The 19,956-nt window shown below is 34.3% G+C and overlaps 1 protein-coding gene across 6 annotated transcripts in view; it reads right to left on the reverse strand.

Moving 5' to 3' along the window:
• Nucleotides 1-567: 567 nt before the first annotated feature.
• LOC128985654 (flagellar attachment zone protein 1-like) overlaps nucleotides 568-19,956 on the reverse strand; it is a 53,357-nt gene continuing 33,968 nt past the window's right edge. For 2 of the 6 annotated variants that reach the window (XM_054405403.1, XM_054405401.1), the window contains 8 exons: nucleotides 18,791-18,837; nucleotides 17,092-17,201; nucleotides 16,457-16,539; nucleotides 11,017-11,148; nucleotides 10,252-10,314; nucleotides 9,710-9,772; nucleotides 7,140-7,271; nucleotides 581-864 (listed from right to left, as the gene is read on the reverse strand). In XM_054405403.1, coding sequence (XP_054261378.1) covers nucleotides 790-864; nucleotides 7,140-7,271; nucleotides 9,710-9,772; nucleotides 10,252-10,314; nucleotides 11,017-11,148; nucleotides 16,457-16,539; nucleotides 17,092-17,201; nucleotides 18,791-18,837 — 705 coding nt within the window. In that variant the 3' untranslated portion in view covers nucleotides 581-789. Of the gene's footprint in view, nucleotides 865-7,139; nucleotides 7,272-9,709; nucleotides 9,773-10,251; nucleotides 10,315-11,016; nucleotides 11,149-16,456; nucleotides 16,540-17,091; nucleotides 17,202-18,790; nucleotides 18,838-19,956 lie in introns of all 6 variants that reach the window. The other 4 variants (XM_054405399.1, XM_054405398.1, XM_054405400.1 and 1 more) reach the window with 4 other exon arrangements.

Genomic DNA, 19,956 nt, shown 5'->3' on the forward strand with positions numbered 1-19,956 from the left:
GACCGGGGGTAGTTCGGACTATTGAATAGTTCGGATTACAGAACATATTGTTGTTTTTACATAACAATAGCTAGGGAAAAGTGAAAAATGCTTTATAAAGTAAAATACAGTGTTTATATAATACAGTAGAGAACATAGGGAATAAACAGTAGTGTACATTACAATTGAAATAATTACGGTGCGTATATCAATAAATACAGTATACAATAAAGAACTACTGTACTGTGTATAGAGTACAGCAACGAAGCGTTCGGATTAGTGGACGTTCGGATTACAAGGGTTCGGATTAAAGAGGTTCTACTGTATATAAAAAATACTTTAGTAAGAAAACTACTTCTAAATGTTTCCTTGAAGGGAATAAGTCTTATAATTTTCATCATGGTATGAGCCTAGACTACTTTACTTTTTAGGGAACTACAGAAATAAAAAAAACAAAGACCATTTCAAAAATTTTTTAAAAATTTATTTCAGCATAAAGTTGTAAAAAGATATTTTAAAACATGTCATCACATATTTAAAACAAATTGATTACAATATTTACAATTTTACTACACTAAGTTATAAAATATATCATATTTCACTTAACATATTCTTTTAGAATGAACAACATACAATAATTACAATAAATTTTATTATATCATATACAGAACACAATCGCATACAATGTGGTTTGCAAGTTTACATAATCACAACAATTTTATAAAACAATACACGTTCTTTTCAATTTTAAATGTCTATGCTAATTTGGATAATGGCTTAAAAGGTAAAACAACATGAGAGCACTGAGGTTTACTCAGATGGTTCTTTTTTGACAAGTTTACCAAAAAAACTCAGCCTTCGTCTGTCCGGGGTGGATTGTATGTTCTGAAAAAAATTTTGCACATTTATATATACAGACAGAGTTAATAGGTTTAAAGCAAGTCATATTATTTTTAAATTAGGAATAAATTCCTACCAGCTTATTTTCCTTACCTAAATCAACTTCTTGGCAGTTATTTTATTGAGAGTGGTTTAATACAGCAAACACAAATTACTTAAAAAAGAAAAGTGATTGTCTATGACAGTTTTTTATCTTTTATGGAGACATATGTCAGGATAAGCAGGCTTACATTAAGGGTGGGCTCTACCTCAGCTCGGAAATCTCAGAACGATGTTCGAAGTGTCCGCCAGACTGCGCCGTGTCGGTTCAACCCAGTTGGAGGGGAAGGGGTGGGAGGAGCTAGGAGGTTCGCGACGCGAGTTGACTGCCGCTCCCCGCTAGGCAGTGCAGTGCCCTGCGGAGCTCCCGACGCACACACGCGCAAGCGCAACCAGGTTGTTATTCGCGCGTCCGCATATCTTTTGCTTCTGCTCAAACCTCCATCATGCCCTGCCACCGACACTCACTGGCAGCAACGTGACGTTCGCTATCGCTCCCATAGGCTTATACAGTAAAAAGTAAAACATTCCTAAATATTGAGTCTTGTTTGTCATTATTGAATAAAAATAAAATACTTTAGTTATACTTTGTAAAGTATCACTACATTAAATTATAGTAATCTTAAGTTTTTTTTTTAAATCAACTGTTATAATTATTTATTTTCTTTTGTTGATGTTTAAGATTTTCATTATTATTTAACCTCCATTCCAACTGTAGCTACACCGTAATGGGCACAGAATCAGTCGGTATCTCACACATTCTTGGGGATTATAATTATGTAATTAATGTTTACAAAAAAGGCAATGGTGATATGAAAACTTCATTTTTATAGTATCTTTTATCACATAAAGAAAAAATCCATGCTCAATAATATAAATATGATTGTTCTTCCCTTTTTCTGTGTCCTATACGGTAATGTACTTTTTAGACGATTCGTTGCCTAACATACGTGGCGAGTCTTGTTTACCTTTTTAATGTTATCTCGCAAAAAACGTCATAGCAACCTGTTACATACATACGCTACAACATACGCTTGTAAATTTAGTTACCCATCCTTCGTAATGTAATGACTATTTAATGTGTATTGTGATAATTAAATGCCAGAAACTTTATATATGGATATATACTGTATAATAGTTAGTTATGAATTAAATATTCATAAGTAATTATAGTAACTAATAAATATTGAACAGTAAATGTTGAATTTTACTCTTGTTTGTATACAAAGTAAATCTGGAAATAAACATCTGGTGTATTACCAGAGGACTTTGGCAACAATTCGGTAATATAATTGACTATTGGATACTTGTATTCATAGTCAAAGGTACTATAAAACGAGAGTAGAATGACGAGAAATATATTTGTACACAATATTGCATATTGCAAAGCTAATAATGAAAAATAAATATTACAAAAAGAGCTAGTATACTGAGTACATTCACGTTATATAAATATTACAAAATAAAATCCAACACAGTAGGCCTAACGGCTGGTGACGGCTTAAAATCTGTCCCTAACAGGAAGTCCCCTAGGATACCTTGGATCTACCAGTTCCGGTAAAATACATTTGTTGTAAAATGTCCTCAGCTGAGACTCCATATGTTTCATCCAAAACTCGTCATCCTTCACAACCTTTTCCACAGACAAACCATGGGGAGTCCATACTACAAATAAGCAGAACTTTTTATCAGTTATATGTAGTTGTCCCTGGATTTGATAATAGTAACTGTGCCGCCTTTTCAGGATCAAATCACCTTCTTCATTTTTAGTGCAGAACTTTATAATTTTCCGTTCTACTGCCTCCACTGGTGAAAACTCTTTGGCTGATGGTGGACATTTGACTTGTAATATAATTTAAAAGGTTAAAAGCATGTGTAAAATGAAAAATTACTAAAATGTTATTCATAATATACAGGGTGAGTTTTAATTGTCCCCCCCCCCACAATTTTTTTCTACATTTTTTCAAATATCAATCCCAGACCACTTCCAAACATTGTTGGGTAGTAAGTACTTCATTTTGACAAGGTGGCCATTTCCGGCCGCCATCTTGGATCCGCCATATTGGATGCAATTTTTTTTTCAAATGTAAAGGTGGGGTTGTGACCCATTATTTCGAACTAAATTTTTACCCTGATTACAATGCCGCAAACTGTTTAAAAAAATCTTGATTCATTCTAAAGTTATGAGGGCTTTTTAAAACTTTATTTTTAGCCCATTTTAACATTGTGCATTTACAAACTAAGACCATAATCTCAAAATAGTGCTAGATAAAGATAAGTATACACTACCAGTAATTGTCGACCTATTTTCACTTGGTTATGACTGATGTATTTTTTTCGGCCGCCATCTTGGATCCGCCATTTTGAAATGTGATAAATTATTTAAAATATGAAGGGGGCGTTGTGACCCATCATTTCGAACTACTTTTTTAAGCTGAACTTAATTCCATGATCCGTTTTTCATTTTCATTTTTTGATTTTGAAATATTGACATTTTTAACAAAAAAATTTCAATGTTTCATAAATAAAACTTGATAACAAAAAATGGATTGCGGCATTGTCTTCAGCTTAAAAAAGTAGTTCGAAATGATGGGTCACAACACCCCCTTCATATTTAAAATAATTTATCACATTTCAAAATGGCGGATCCAAGATGGCGGCCGAAAAAAATACATCAGTCATAACCAAGTGAAAATAGGTCGACAATTACTGGTAGTGTATACTTATCTTTATCTAGCACTATTTTGAGATTATGATCTTAGTTTGTAAATGCACAATGTTAAAATGGGCTAAAAATAAAGTTTTAAAAAGCCCTCATAACTTTAGAATGAATCAAAATTTTTTTAAACGGTTTGCAAACCGAATTTTAACGAAATTTATTCTCGTCCTTATTTTTCTGTAATTCCCGCCAACGATGTAAACTTTCACTCCCCTTGTTCTTCAACCTTCTGACACTTAAATTAAGTTTTTTCTTTTTTCTTATCCTAGGATTGGGCATCTTGAAGCACACCAGAAATGACAATAAAGACCAAAACACTCAAAACACGGTGAAAATCAGTGCAAGTGTGCAAGCGAGTGAGGTACACGTGGTCGTGGTAGTCGCCTAGGTAGTCGCCTCAGTTGTCATCTTCCCGCGCGCGCGCATGCGCAGACGGCTCTGCGCCATGGTTTTGGGGATGAGGATGGGATTTTGAGGTTGTAGCCTAGTAGAGCAGTATAAGGCCTTAGCCACTTAAAACCCCTCGGTGCAGAGTAATTTAGTATATTGAAGCGCTGTTGTATGCCTACGGTCAGGAAGAAAATTGAAAAAAGTGTTGTTAAAAATTACCATGTTATTCTTATGGAGAAAATTAAAACCGTTTTAATTTACTTGTTTATGGATACACTGTATGTTGATAAAATTTGGCAAATTCATTAATTTCAGTATACTGACGTATGGTCAAGAAACACTTTTTACCTTCCCCGTAGCAGCACACCTAAGCACTCGTTAAATCTAATGTTATTTAAATAGGAATAAGTTTGTCTTATTTCTGGAAGTATTTTAGTAAAAATACTTTAATCATACAAGTTGAAATTTGCTTTGTGAATAGTTTTGCTGCGACAGGGTATTTTATTTGTAGACCCGAGTTATGACTTGTAGTGGTTTTTAACTTGAAGTTGAATGGCTGAGTGGTCAATAGTCTAGCTAGAACATTTGAGGTATCAGATTCAAGTCCCCAACTTTGAGGGGTTAATTACAAAAATTTAAAAATGCTGTTTTAATAAAACAGTACTATTGAGTACTGGTTTTCTAAAAAAAACTCTTTATTATGGTTGTTATTAGAACAATCTCATACCCGACGTTAATAAACAAACTTATATTTTGGTAAAGTATTAAAGCTGAATCTGTGCAAGCAAGTTGCGTTGGCTGAGTATAACTGTTTACAAAGAGGACAGTATACTCATCTATTTACTTATTTAATACGCAAGCAGGTTTTTTGTTACAATTACTCCGAGCAGCAGGGACAGGGACACTAGTATGGTAAAAACGGCGACGACGCAAAGATAGAATAGAATCAACCGAGAGGAGGGGAAATATCGATCGATGGCTGTGGTGGGAGAGCCGACGACAGGTTGAGCCGTTGGCCGCATGGCCGCGCCACTGCACGGCGCCTTGAAGAGCGCTTGCAAGCCTTTCGAGTCTGCGTGATTACATAGTTATCATTCAACTTTTTAGTAAACTAATTCCAGGTTCTTGTTTTTAAGAATCTATTGCACGTCTCCCGTTTTTTATTTTTTCTCTAAAAATTATTTTTATGTATTAAAACTCATGATAAAGAACGCCTCTTTTTACATTTTTCACCAACCTTTGAGCCCATAATTTTTTAAATTATCAAAATTTTAAAAAACGGGAAACCTACAATAACATTTGACGGAAAATATGACACCAAGATCTTTTAAATCGGTTCACAATTGGGGCTACAATCAGGAAGAACTAAAACCCTTACATTTGCGCGCGCCAGACGGGTAGAGCGCACCCTTAAGAAATGTAGGCACCCCACTACAATTCATTTTGTGAAGGGATACCTACAATTATTGAGGCTGTAGCTGCTAAATGAGCTTATCTAAAAAACTGATGTTTTGAGATAATCACTGTTAAAGTTTAGAGGTTATGTTTGCCTGTCTGCATTGGCAGTCATCTATGCTTAAAGGGCCTGGTAACACCAGCTGACGTTAAGTCATACGTACCAAACAAACTGAAATACACCATCCATTATACTTGTTCAAAGATATCCTGTCCTTTGTCTCTTTAACTCTCAGGCAATAAGCCCTTTCTAATCAAACCTAACCATTTTATATTTGAGTAGTTTTCAAACAAAATCTCATGTATGATACCGGTGGGCCTACCTGCTACTGCAAAATTTGCGTGAGTGCTCAAGCAATGTTTCTCATAACAACAAAATGGATTTTATTTAAGTGTTTCCTTTAATGAATCGTGAATACCAGACAAAAAGTCAAAAGTGGACCATACAATTTCAGGTGCTATTCATAGTTTAGACCAAACAACATGGAGGTTATGCAGTGTGTGCATGTTTCCAAAGCATATGTTTTGTCAGTGATTGCAAATCAAAGAGCTTCTCTTTGGAAGTATTTTATTCTGCTCAATGACACTGCTATTTTTACTAGTGCAAACACAAGAGAATTGTCAACAAGTAGGAAGAAAGTAAACTCGGAAGATAATAGAACACAGGAAAATGGAAGAGTTGGTCAAAGTGATGGATGAGCAGACAGAAAACAAGACATTCCACGGCAAAGAAAGCTGTTACATGAAAATTGTTGGATTGTTGGCCCCTAGCTTGAGAAGAATTATAAAATTAGAATTGCCTGAAGTTGGTTGATTATGTTGGCTGGTAATCACAAGAATCAGATTTTTTAAAACCCTGAAAATGTGTTGTGAAATGCACAGTGAGTAGCCTAATTATCACCAGCATTTGATGTCTTGCTGAAACTCTTCCCTTCGGCTCGTACACTCAATATTTTCCGGTCAACCAACTCTTCCTTCGGCTCGTACACTCAATATTTTCCGGTGTTCTTACTGAACCTTGTCATCCGTGTTTCTTAGTTTTTAGAGCAGTGCTTTTGCTTTCTTCCAACATTGATCAACAAATGTTTGACTTGTGTTCGCAATAGGAACAGTGTCGTTGCGTGGAATAAAAAGCCACTGGCAAAAATCTCCTTGCGACGCTACCATGACTTGTTGTTTTTTAGATATATGCACACACAGAATAACCTTGGATGTTATTTGGTCTAAACTATGATGCTACTGAAATGGCCTTACATGAATTGAAATGGTCCTAGTGAATGACTGAATGATGACATCGAGACCGGAAGTGTCCACCTACACAGCTACTAAACGATTGAAACTGCTTAATCCATTTAATGCCACCCTGTACAACATCAGAAGTACCCTATTCTAAGGTATAATCATAAGATAGGCCTATGTAATGTATTTTTGACTATTTACATCAAAGTGAAAACTAGAGATTTATGAAGTAAGATGGGACAGATTTTTAAAACCCTAATTAATGATAGACTAAGAATAGAAATATAAACAATATAAAATCAACAGTAGCCAATATTATAAACAATTTGTTTAAACTTTATAACAATATTTAAAAATTGATACAATAATTAGAAATTCACAACAATGATTTGAAATTTGCACTACAAACTCGACTCACCTCACTTCTACGTTGTCTGGCTGAGAATATGTTAGAGAACAGTCTACTGGGAGTCCCGGGTTTTCGGTTCTCATCGTTCACCTCTCGAAGTGCAGTTCTCGGCGAACCAACGACACTTCTCAGTTCCATTCCCTGCAACAAGAGTACAATGTATTATAATTATCTAGAAACCAAAACATTCAAATAGGGTTTATTTGGGAAGATCAATGGGCTGAAAAACCGGCTTCCAACCATTGGTGTTGAAACTCTCAACCATTGGTGATGTGTCAAACTAAACTGAATCTCAAATCTCAAAACCGTTGAGTTTTGAGATTCAAAATTTAAGATTTTTGTAGCTTATGGTTTTAAAACTGCTGTTATTTTTGGCGTAATTGTTGTTTATACAACCGTTTACACCAAAGCTGGCAACAATGGAGAAAACCTGATCAGAAACAAGTAATTTATATTCAGAACTGCATTGGGTGAAATGAATACTAATACCAGAACAACACACGACACAACACAGTTCCATATGGATTTTTACTAACACAAATAAATATTGACCATTAATTTTTAAACTTGATCCATGTTGATTCATGTTTATGTTTCTTTCACGAGTTTAATGGTTTTAAGGTTTGAAATAGGCTACCGGGTGTCCCATAATACTCCCCACCTGGTTAATTTTTTAACGGCTACATAAATTCAAACGAGCTTCGATACACGTTACTTTCGGTAATGGAAAGTACTTTTTGGTAGCATTTTAAAAATTCACCCCCCAAAAAGGGGTTGCTGAAGGTAACTAAAATGTTTAAATGACAACCCCTATCAAGTAGCACATAATTTTAAAGAGCTTTAGAAAAGGAAATTAATGTCGCAAATCCGACTTTGATAGGACTAATTTTCAAAAAGTTATGATAAGAAATGTTAGATGTTAATTTAACTGAAACTTTACATTCCATAACTTTTTTTCATGGCTGAAAATTTTCAAATAACCTTCAGTGCTACACGTGTGTGACCAGGGTGATGTCACACACTTTTTAACATGATTTTCATCACCCGCCCCCAAATAGGGGCTGCTGGTGGGGTTTGGATTTTTTTTTAATACCAACCCCTATTTGGAGGTGGGTGATGAAATAAAAAAAAATAAATTAAAAAGTTAACCTTAAAAACCAATATTTGGGGTGGGCAAAGATTTTCAAAATACAGTAGACCATCTCTAATCCGGCACTGCACCACTCCGGCACTCCAGTAATACAACGTCTTTTGACGGATGAGGTCTTCCGCGATCACGGCAAAATTATGATTATCTCCCGCGGCCGTGTAGACATCATCATCCACTCCCGCAGTCACAGAAACGTCATCATCGACTTTCGCGATAGCGGTAAAATCATTAACATCTCCCACGGCCGTTTATACATCATACTACTCCCGCGGTCACGGAAACGTCATTGTCGTCTTGCGCAATCGTGGCAAAATCATGAACATCTTCCGTGGTCTGGCAAAAATTGTATCATCTCCCACGGCCATTTTAACATTCTTATTCACTCCCGCGGTCACGGAAACGTCATCATCGTCATGCGCGATCTTGGAAAAACCATGAACATCTCCCGCAGATGTTTAGACGTTATCAATGACTCCCACGATTACGGAAACATCATCATCGTCTTGCCCGATTGCAGCAATAGCGGTTTTCGATCAGGCGATATTCGGAGACGTGTTTTAAGTGTTTTTATTGATAACATTCCAGTAATCTAGCATTTTCACTAATCCGTCAGTATCATGGTCCTATTTCTGCCGGATAAATACCACCAAAAAGTACTTTACATTAGTACATTACCCTAGTAACATGTATCGAAGCTCGTTTGATTATATGGAGACGTTCAAAAATTAACCAAGGGGGAAGTATTATGGGACAACCGGTATATAAGTCACATATTCATGTCGTTAGTTAGTGGCATAAGTGCAACAGCTAGTAAACAATAAACCAATACAAATTGCAAGTTAGTAACACATACAGTCCAAGTAAGTGTATTTGATCATATCAATATTTTAGCCAACTATGTTAAAAGTTTTAAGATCTATTTCATGCATTCATGCTAATAATAGTCAAAACACAGGTTAAAAATGTTACCTCACAGAAAAATAAATTTTTAGTTATTTATTAAAATGCTGAAAGTAAACAAATCTTAATAAGTGTTAGAAAACAAATATTTTTGAAATATTACGCTGGACCCGGGGGTCACTAGCAGTTCTCCTGTATATTTAGGCTGAAAAGTGAAAATATTCAATATTTAACCATAATAATTGTAGATAAAATTATCAGTTGCCACGCCATGCACAAAACTTAAACAAAATACATTAAACTTGAAACTAAATTAACTTATTTCTCCTAAGAAACCTATAAGGTTTTCTAATATTTTCATGCTTGCCGCAACTAAAAATTGTTATTTATTAAACGATCAGTCATGAAGGATGCAACTAATCAAAGCAGTCTTTCATGCAAAACGTTCATAAGACAATGCTATGTACAAGTTGTGCAGAGCATAGAGCATGCGATGCAATCTGAAACTGTGCAATCCTCAAGTACAGACCTGTTGATTAGATCTGCCGCCATTTTTACTAGGAGTTGGAGGACCTGGTCTTTTATAACTTGTCTGAAACAATTTTAAATCATTCCTGTATGAACAGCTGAAGGAAACTCAAAACAGGAAGAGGTTGCAACATTTACATCTTTTAAAAGGCTATTCCCTCTACCTGTGACCATTGGCTGAAAGAAGATCTATGGAATGCAGATCTGAAGTTCAGTATACAGCAAAGACAAGTCAGTGATATTCTAGTGTTCTTATAGTAGTTTTTTTCAGTTCATACATTGCAAAGCTAAAGTAGCTATTTTGCCTAGATTAAAAAAGGAATCAGCTGGAGTTAAGGGCATTTATTAGATGTATGTTTGTGAATTTGTAAAATTTGTCTGCTAATTTTGCAAAAGAGGACAGTCATTATTAACAAATTTATTACCTTATCATTATACAAATTTATCTGTGTTAAGCACACATAAAGCTTATTAGTCATAATATATTCAAGTTAAACACACCAAACACAAACCAAACATAATAATACAATTTGACAAACTTACTTGTGTACGATCTTTCCGACGTTTGTCTGGGAGAAGTTTGGTATCATCGCCATTTCCCCTTCCCTGAAAGATTATTTACACACCTTGTTAAAACAAGAAATGGGATGACAAATTTCCAATTGATTTAAACTTAAAGATGTTTTCAAAAACTATTTATTTTTACTTCAAAACATAGAGGGTGTACATAAAGTCCCGCACAGGTTTAATATATTCAGAACGATAACAGATAAATCAATAAGGTTCGGTACATCAACACGACACCTAAAAATCTACTTTTAAAAGGAAATATCAGTTTGTGTTCTTAAAAAATCTTTCATAGATATTGCACCATGTCTTTTTATCTTTGATTATTATTTGCAATATTGTGATTTTCCCTCAACAGGTGGTTTGGATTAGTGACATTTGGTTATGTATCGTAAAGCTATTATCATGTTATAGTCTGTTGTCTATTGTCAAGTAGTCAAATAAAATCTTTAGTTATGATTTAAAATGACTACGACACTGAACATTTAACACATTCACCAATCAATAATTACGTTGTTCTTGTAACTACTATCTAGGCCTACTTCTGAAGAAGCCTCTGAAAGAGGCGAAATATTAAGTATTATTATGTGTGTGATTTTATGTGTTCTTTGACTTGTCTGCAACCTTTCATCAGGTGAGTTAGCTGTGTCCTCTCCATCCTATATATTTATTCAATCAATAATTAGGTGACTACATAGGTGTACAAGTTCTAACTTGTGTAGTGTGTGAGGTTATATTCACCTTAATGTCGTCTTCGTGCAGATTGTCAATGGGCAGGAACTGTGTCTCAGCGGGATATGATGACTTAAGGTGAGGAGGACAAAGGGAATTGCGGTACATCAACGTAGAAACTCTGTCTGGTTCCGTGGGTACCTGGCAACAAATCACAACAAATGAAGTGTTAAAATTATTGATAAAATAGAAGAATTACCTTATCCAACCACAGTTGCTGGTATGACAACTAGTTTCGTTCCTTAGAACATCGTCAGGTCATTGTATGCAACCACATCATCAATGTATTAATACATTGTGTTATGTCAAAAGATTCTTTAAAACACTGTCAGAATCACAATAGTAAAAACTAGTCATGTTGATCAAATTATTAAAATTGAATAAAAAGTGATAAATCTGGTTAAAACTGTAAAGGCTGGCCAGCACTGAATGGTCCACAGACTATTATCATACCCTTTGAGCCAAGAAGCTTATAACAAGGAATACTTTACTATCAAGCATATCGCCAGAGTAAACGGTTACTAATCTCAAATGATTGATTCCATAATACAAAAGAAAAAGCGGAACATGAACATCAACAAAGAAAAGTCAGAGAAGAAATACATTAAAATACAATAGGCCTACTATGGAAAAATCAACAACGCCATCACCAAAATATTTAATAGAAACAATGTGACATTCCGAAAACAATACACTCCAAAAGTTTTTTTACGCTAAACCTGTTGCCACAAACTATGAAAATTCAGGCATTTATAGAATTAACTGTGACGACTGTCCAAAGTACTACATCGGCCACACTGGAAGATCTTTCAAACAAAGATTTAAAGAACATATACCTAAAAGATCACATCAGCTATGCAGTTATGCTGAACATTTAATATCAGAATTACACAACTACACATCTATTGATAAGAACATGGTAATAATGGAAGTATTACCAAAAAGTTTTAAGCTTGATGTTAAAGAAGAATTCACCATCTACAAAGCTAAAAAACTCAACCCATTCAACATTTTAAATTATCAGACTTCCTTCCAGTCAAATATTATATTTGATACATATACAAGTATATGATATATACTTTGTATTATATTTGATACAAGCTACAAATCAAAGAAGTATCAAATAAGAAGAACAAAACAAACTGAAATACAGGTGGCACTGGAGAGATGAAGATGAAGACACCTCATGATTCAGTCAGTTTTATTTAGTCAGGGACAGTGATAAGAGAGTGCTGGCCAGCCTTTGCAGTTTTAACCAGTTTTATAACTTTTTATTCAATTTTAATAATTTTATAAACACGACTAGTTTTTACAATTGTGATTCTGACAGAGTGTTAAAGAATCTTTTGACATACCACAATGTATTAATACATTGATGATGTGGTTGCATACAATGACCTGACGATGTTCTAGGAACAAAACTAGTTGTCATACCAGCAACTGTGGTTGGATAAGGTAATTCTTATATTTTATCAATTATATATTCCAACCAAGGGTCACAATGTATAACATGTTAAAATTAGTTTAACATACACTATTGGCATTGTATACTGTAGACATTTTTTACCTAAACACAAGCCCATAACCATTTTCACATTACTTCAGATTAGGCATAGAAGGTTGTGGCATTATCACTTAGATAATATCTGTTGGTGATTGGCAGGATTTGAACCCAGGAGTTTAGGGCCAAAATTTCCATGCTCTACCACTAGACCAGTTCCCTGGATACTGTAAGCATTGCATCTACAGAAGATGGAAAAATTTTAAGGTTTGCATCACTTACAGTAATTTAACAAATTTAAGTTTGAACCAGTTTAACAAACAAACAAAATTTATATAACACTAATTTTGAACAGATTATTGTCTATCGTTAAAGGAAGTTAAAAGTCGTTGATACATTAACAAGACCAAAACTTGGACTGTTCCCTAACAATAAAAGGGAATAAAATGTAAAATATCTTCATATTGATCCTCGAGTACGTTTATGCTGTTATGGTGAATTTAGAAATGTGGAAACAAGAGAATAGTTTAGGTTGCATAAGAGTAGAGAGAATGTCACGATGTTCACAAGTGTGATTGTTATAGATAAATAAAAACTGAAATGGTGTTATTAGAGAGAATGAATCTAATGATTTTTTGTCTGCGGGTCCTGAATATTTTCTGATCGGGTTGGGCTAGCAGTTGTCCTGAGGGGTCGGTTCGGGACAGAGATATTTTTCAGAACAATCCTGAGTGGGGTCGATCCAAGCTTTTAATTTTTGCAAGTACAGAAAGCATCTATAAAGGTGCATGATCAGAAATTGACGGTGGTGTTCACGGTTTTGCTGCTATCATAGGAGACATTGGTGATGTCGCAGTGACTGTGAAAGATATTCTCTATATTAATGTAAATGTGGAAGTAGTTCACAATATTAACGTGCCCGCAGCATATGTCTTTGATTTCACCGCAATATAAGGGATCATCTCATAAAATTCTATAAGCAATTGTAGCATTACAGTTAATATTTCAAAAAACCATACTCTCCAAAGCAACCAGATTTTGGCCCGACCCGATTTCGACTTAAGAACCAAAAATTTGGACCCGACTAGAAGTAGGAAGGTGATCTATACTGAAGGTATGGCCTACGGACCCCGTCTAAAAAGTAAGAGGAATGTAGGGAAATATCAAATAAGTTATAGACCCTAAAAGAAGGATGAAGGGCAATATATGGTAAGAAGATCATCAAGGAACTATGTCACCGATTAATGCACAAGTTCATGCGTTTAAAGATTGGATTCTCTAACCTTAAAGTCACCTTCAAAAACATAAAATTAGCATAATTATTTTATTTCAAATTACCTCCCTGTACCCAAGACCCATCCCAGGCATTATATTTCAACATTCACATAAAATTCCACACTTCAAAGATAGATCAAGTGGAACTTAGATATGAACCACTTAGCTTTTGATTCCCATCCATAATTGTCAATTGGCGGAAAAATAAAAATATCCCGGCCCCGGCAAACCTGCAGACTAAGTGAATTTCTAATTTTCTGATTAGATTTGATTCTTACTTAAATCAATTAAAATAATATTAGGATTAATGATTACCTAGGTTTGCTGCTACAGGGAGGGTAATGAAGTGTGTTTTTTAGTAAAATATTAGTACGTTAGTATAAAATAGAAAAGTTTGCCAAGTTTGATCAAAATATATGCACAAATAAGCAACGTACGACAGTTTTTTTAAGCTCTTCAAAATAGTTTAGAGAGGAATTATAAAACTTTTTGTTTTGATGGTTGAAAATGGGAATACCAATTTTTACCCCATAAAACCCCCTATAAAACGTTGTTCTTACAGTCCGATCATGCTGGTTCGCGAACTCATTCAATTTCATCCCACCTTCAAGCCAAATTTCATCAAAGTCGGACTAAACAATTTATCACGTTCACGGACACATGTTTATAAAACATTTTGAACGGATAGTGTTTTAAGCCTCTGGGGACATCAAAATGAAAAAGTAAATCGGTCTCGGGCCTAGGTCTCACCGTGCCGACTATTGTAATATTTACTTCCATATAGGGAAATTCGCTAAAACCACTATATTTTGCCAGCCTGGGCTATAGCCGCCCCATTTTCCCATTAAACTTGCTGCTAACCTAAACGTTGTGTTTTATTTTTAAATTGATTTTAACCCCTCAGTATAGGCATAGTATTCTTATCATTATACCTTGAACGTTTGTGTGAACTATTTGACGCTGTTTGTAATTTAGTAATATGTTTGTAAACTCTAAGATTTGTTGAAAAAAATTGTTTTGATCCAAGAATAATCACATAATCTATCAGATTGAGAGGACAGGCAGTGTTACAGTTAGTCATGCAGATGAAGTGTTAGAGGAGAATAAATCAGTTGTTAAGAAAAAAACAGTATTTGAACAGAAAAGTGCTGAAGATATAAAAAACCAGGGGGACTGAAGTTGTTACCCCAATAATCATCATTTTGATGATGAATTTTAACTACCATTGCAATGAGTATTTCTACTTACAAAACGTTGTTTTGGAAAACCACTGAGGTTCTGTAAGAGAGAGTGGTTGTTCAATTTCAGTTCCACGAGATTGTATGTGAAGACATATTTTGTAAGATTTTGAAACACTGAATACAATGTTATTTTATGTAAAGGACTAGAATAACAGCAACGATTTTTTTCATAAAAAACTTGAGAAGTAACTGGAACCTTCTAAAAGCTAAAATAACAATCCCTAAAATATGCCGGCTGTTCTTAAACTCTCAAGTAAGTAATATTGTCAAGAAGAATTTCTTGGGGAAAAAAACAAACTTTGATCCTTGTAAAACTGCTCAAAAGACCCCGATTACTCATAAGCCCAAAATTTTAATTTTCCTTCTGATCTCCTGACTCTTTTGCTTCTTGATTATTATCCTAATACACTCTTTTTGTAAAAAGTATCCTTCCCTCCTAGATTTGGTTCAACGAGAACCAAAATAATGTAGCTAGTCTTGTGCAATTATCGAATAATTATGACTCTAATTAACTTTTAACTATTTTATTTAGATTGTATGTATAATATTAATTGAAGTATAGTATAAACCACCCTAATTGTAATACTCAACCAGAACCTAGGTTGACCAGAACACTTGGGAAGGAAATCCTTATAAGTGAAGGCGATTTCTACGAAACAGTACTCCTCGGTTAATAATGGACGGAATTTTACAAACGATGTGTCAAAATTTTTTGTGTGGACGCCCCTTTCACCAATTCCGGTAATAAAAATTCTCAGGCTTTGCCCCACAGGCCATCAAAATCCCAATGTATTTCTTATGAAGAAAATATTTTGTCTATTTAACAGACGAATAATTTGTATTAATTACAGCTGTTCATATGATACACAAAAAAGCTTTCGTTTTAAGAGTGAGTTTGTTTTCAGTTTCAATAACTGGAGTGGAGTGAGCGTTCGTTTTCAGAGTGAATTCGTTTTCAGTTTTGATAGCTGTAGTGGAGTGATTGATTACATTATTTTTGGGTTGACTCTTTTAAAAGTAATCGGAAATTATGACTGTTGTTCGTTTTGAAACACGACTGGAATACTTTGCAATTGCTCGAATTCAAGCAACAGGTGCACTAGTAATCTATATTAGCATAAACAGTGGCAAACATTTAGTTCTTGACAAAAGAGAGACCTCCATGGAGCCCTGATATTTAGAGTTGTTTTGAAATCCTGGCCTTCATTTGAAATCTATGTGAATTGCGGGGTTCTAAAATGCAATACAAACCTTACTTTGCAAAAAATTAACAAATAAATACTGTACAAACCATTGATTTGTCAATTGAATTGTTATGCTACCCGAAACAGTTATGTCCCATTATTCTGGTTTAGGGGTTTACTATACTTTGGGTTGGTCTAAAGGAGTTTTATGTTTGTAATGTTGTGTGTAAAAATCTTTATATGGTTACCTGACACCGGCCAGCCTTCAGATCAGCCAGGCAGTCGTTGTTGAACATTTCTTCAGCCTCGTCTTCCGACGGAAACACTTTACCTGCGAAACACACAAGAATTAAAATATTGATCTTAAGAAATACTCGTTCATAAAAAGCGAGGTCTGGAAGTAAAAATTAGTAGTGGGCATGCAAAGATGTTTAAAAGCATTTAACCCCAGACTATAGAATAATGGTCTACTCTATAGTATGTGATTTAACTCACAGGTGGTTAAACTGAGACTGAATATTATATCAGAAGATGACTTTGTGTATCAAATTAAATTGGCATAGAAAAACTTTTTTAGATATCTTAATCTTCAAAGAACTAGCAGAAAAGGAACAAATTTGAAATTCGCTCAATTTAAAAAAACAAAAGACAATAGGTGTTAACAAAAGACTGTCTATATTTGCAATTGAGCTTAGTAATTAAATTATTTGTAAATTTTAATTTTCTTTTTCTTGTAACCTAAGAAAAATGTATTTTGTACTAATATTATCTGCTTCACTAAATTTTTCAGTAATTTAATGCCGTACAAAAAAATATTTCCAAGCAATCTACAGCATGCGGTGCAGTATTAATGACAGTGCTAATTGTAATGTTAGTGACGAACCCGATGGCAATAGTTTAATACCGATTCCTGAAGGAACGGTTCGAATACTCTGTCGTCTGGACACAGTGACGGTCTCTTCCTCCACCATCCTCAGCTTCTGGTTCTGGATGCTGCAACAAAACCAGAAACACATTGAAATTAAACTATTTCAGTCCAGAATTTTGAAAATTAATGGCTTTCTTTGGTGCTTCCAGGGAAAAGGAACGGACCCACAACTAACTCACCTAAAGAATCATAGTTAATTGATAGCTCACAAAATTTAAAACACAGCAAGGGATTTTTGTTCCTTCAGTAGGCGAAGGGAGTTAATTGTGTTTAAAACTTTGTGTGTAATTTGTTATTTGTGTATCAAAGCCATTAGCAGTGACGTTTTTTGTACAGGAACTGTCCAAACCCGTCTTATTTATCCTTGTTGTTAGATAGCATCTTTAATTGATACCCCAATGACAAATGGCATCTGAGGGGAAAGATCTTGCTTGGAATCAAACCTTCAACCTTCAGATTTGAAGGTGTGTGCTATCAACTGCCTGTAACTCCATTACTCAGGAGAAATAGTTGTATATCTATTCCTCCTATCCAATGTTTATTTCTAAGCAAAATTTATTTAACTCAATTTTTAGGAAGAAGAGATAAAGTAGATTAGCTGAGATTAAGTCCTAGTCGAGGAAGAGGAAAAACAATTAATTTGCTTCAATGAAAAGAGTGATATAAATAATCAGAGTATTCTCAATATGATGGAATATCCATATCAGAGTAGATGAAGTCACTTAAAAATGATTAAATACAGACAATGCATAATTTGTTATCAAAAATATGAGTTACACTCAGCTATTATAAATTCTATAGGACCATTACTAGCAGACTACTCTTGTCATTAAAAAATACCCCCGCCGCAGCAAACCTGCAGACTAAGCGAATTTCCATTAACCTGATTGGATTTACACTAAAATGCCTTCATAAAAATAGCACATTTATTTCCTATTTAAATAGAATTAGTTTAACGAGTACTTAGGTTTGCTGCAACAGGGAGGGTAAAAAAGATTTTTTTTATAAAATGATAATAGTAAGAAGTAAAAGTATTTTCCAAAGTCAATCAAAATATGTTCATAAACAAGCAAACTACAACAGTTGACTTATTCTCCATAAGAATTACATGGGAATTTTAAAATTACAATTTTTTAGAATTTTCTCCGTACCAATTAGGCGCATAATAACGCTTTAATATACTAAATTATTTGTTTTTTTAAGCTCTACAAAATGGTTTAAAAAGAAATTGTGAAATTTTGTGTTTTTAGGGTCAAAAATGGGAAAAACCTATTTTTACCCCATAAAACCCCCCATAAACCCCCGTTCCCATAGTCCGATCATGCTGGTTCGCGAACTCATTCAAGTTTATCCCGCCTTACACCTTCAAACCAAATTTTATCAAAATCGGACAAAAATTACTCAAGTTATCGTGCGGATGGACACACACACACACATATATATATATATATATATAAATAAATATATATATATATATATATATCTCTATATATAGATATATAAAAATTTGAACGAATGGTGTTTTTGGCCTCTGGGGACATCAAAATGAAAAAGTAAATCGGTCCCGGGCTTAAGTCTTACCATGAGACCTACGGTAATAGCTACTTCCCTATAGGGAAATTCGCTAAAAACTTGACATTAAATTCATGCTTACCCAAGTTGTTCATGTGATCTGGTCCTTTGCAATCCATCTGGTATGCTCTGTACAATAACATATTAAAGGTTTTAATAATTGCAAGGCATTAATAATTTTACAAATAGCAAATAGTTATTAAAATAAAATGTGAATAACTCTAAAACACACAATGGCACAAAGAGATTTTTCTGGGTGTTAGAACATTAAACAAACAATGTAATTTTATACATCTATTTATATAAAAATGTATAAAAACAATGTATAACCAATAAAACTATCAATAAAAAGCTTCCTTGACAATTTATCAAATAAATGGTAAGCAAACCTACAGTCCGGGGACGTAGTAGTGCGGGCTGTGACATACTGGGCTCCGTGCCACAGGCTTCAACTAGTTAACCCAACTTCTCAGACGGCCTATAGTAGGCCTATGTACATACAGACAGCAAAACTATTTTATTTTAATAAAAAACAAAAAAAGATATTTTTTATATCTATAATAGTTAATAGAATGTTAAAAGTAGTTGGCCTATGCAGCACTTTTGTCCAAAATATTTATTTTAAACACTTTTTTATAATTTCACTAGCTGGCCCGACAGACGTTGTCCTGTCCTAATGTGGTTTTATGTCAAATGCTCGTTCATTTTCAAGATGAGCTCGTTCGCATGGCTCAATCACGTCTTGGTTGAAGTTCGTTCGCTACGCTCACTCACCTTTTGGTTACAAATTAGCTGTTGTCATAAATTAAAAAAAATAATGGTGCTGCACCATGTTGGTAAACCTATTAACTTTGTTATGCTATTGAACATCACATAATGAAATTGTTTAGTTGAATCAGCTGTTAAGATTCTTAATTCCATTTAAATATGAGTACTCATAAGGTTAACATTGGAAATTCCAGAGCCACTGGGGCGGAGCCCTTTTGACGGATCTGCACCAAACTTCACACAAACCATCCTTGAATATTGCTTAATAATGCCTGAAAGTTTCATTACAATCTGTCCAGCGGTTTTGGAGTCCATAAAGGACAAACAAACAAACATACATACATTGGATTTTATATATATATATAGATACATTTATTTTTTACATTTTTTATTTTATTTTTATTAAATGTCTTATTCTTATAGAAAAACATTCCTAGTACATCGGTTAAAGGTATAGTTGAATAAAAAAAATATTTTACG

The sequence above is a fragment of the Macrosteles quadrilineatus genome, unplaced genomic scaffold, assembly GCF_028750875.1.
Source record: "Macrosteles quadrilineatus isolate MER2022 unplaced genomic scaffold, UCM_ALF_1.0 Scaffold_2__2_contigs__length_208266976, whole genome shotgun sequence".
NCBI classification, from domain to species: Eukaryota; Metazoa; Arthropoda; class Insecta; order Hemiptera; family Cicadellidae; genus Macrosteles; species Macrosteles quadrilineatus.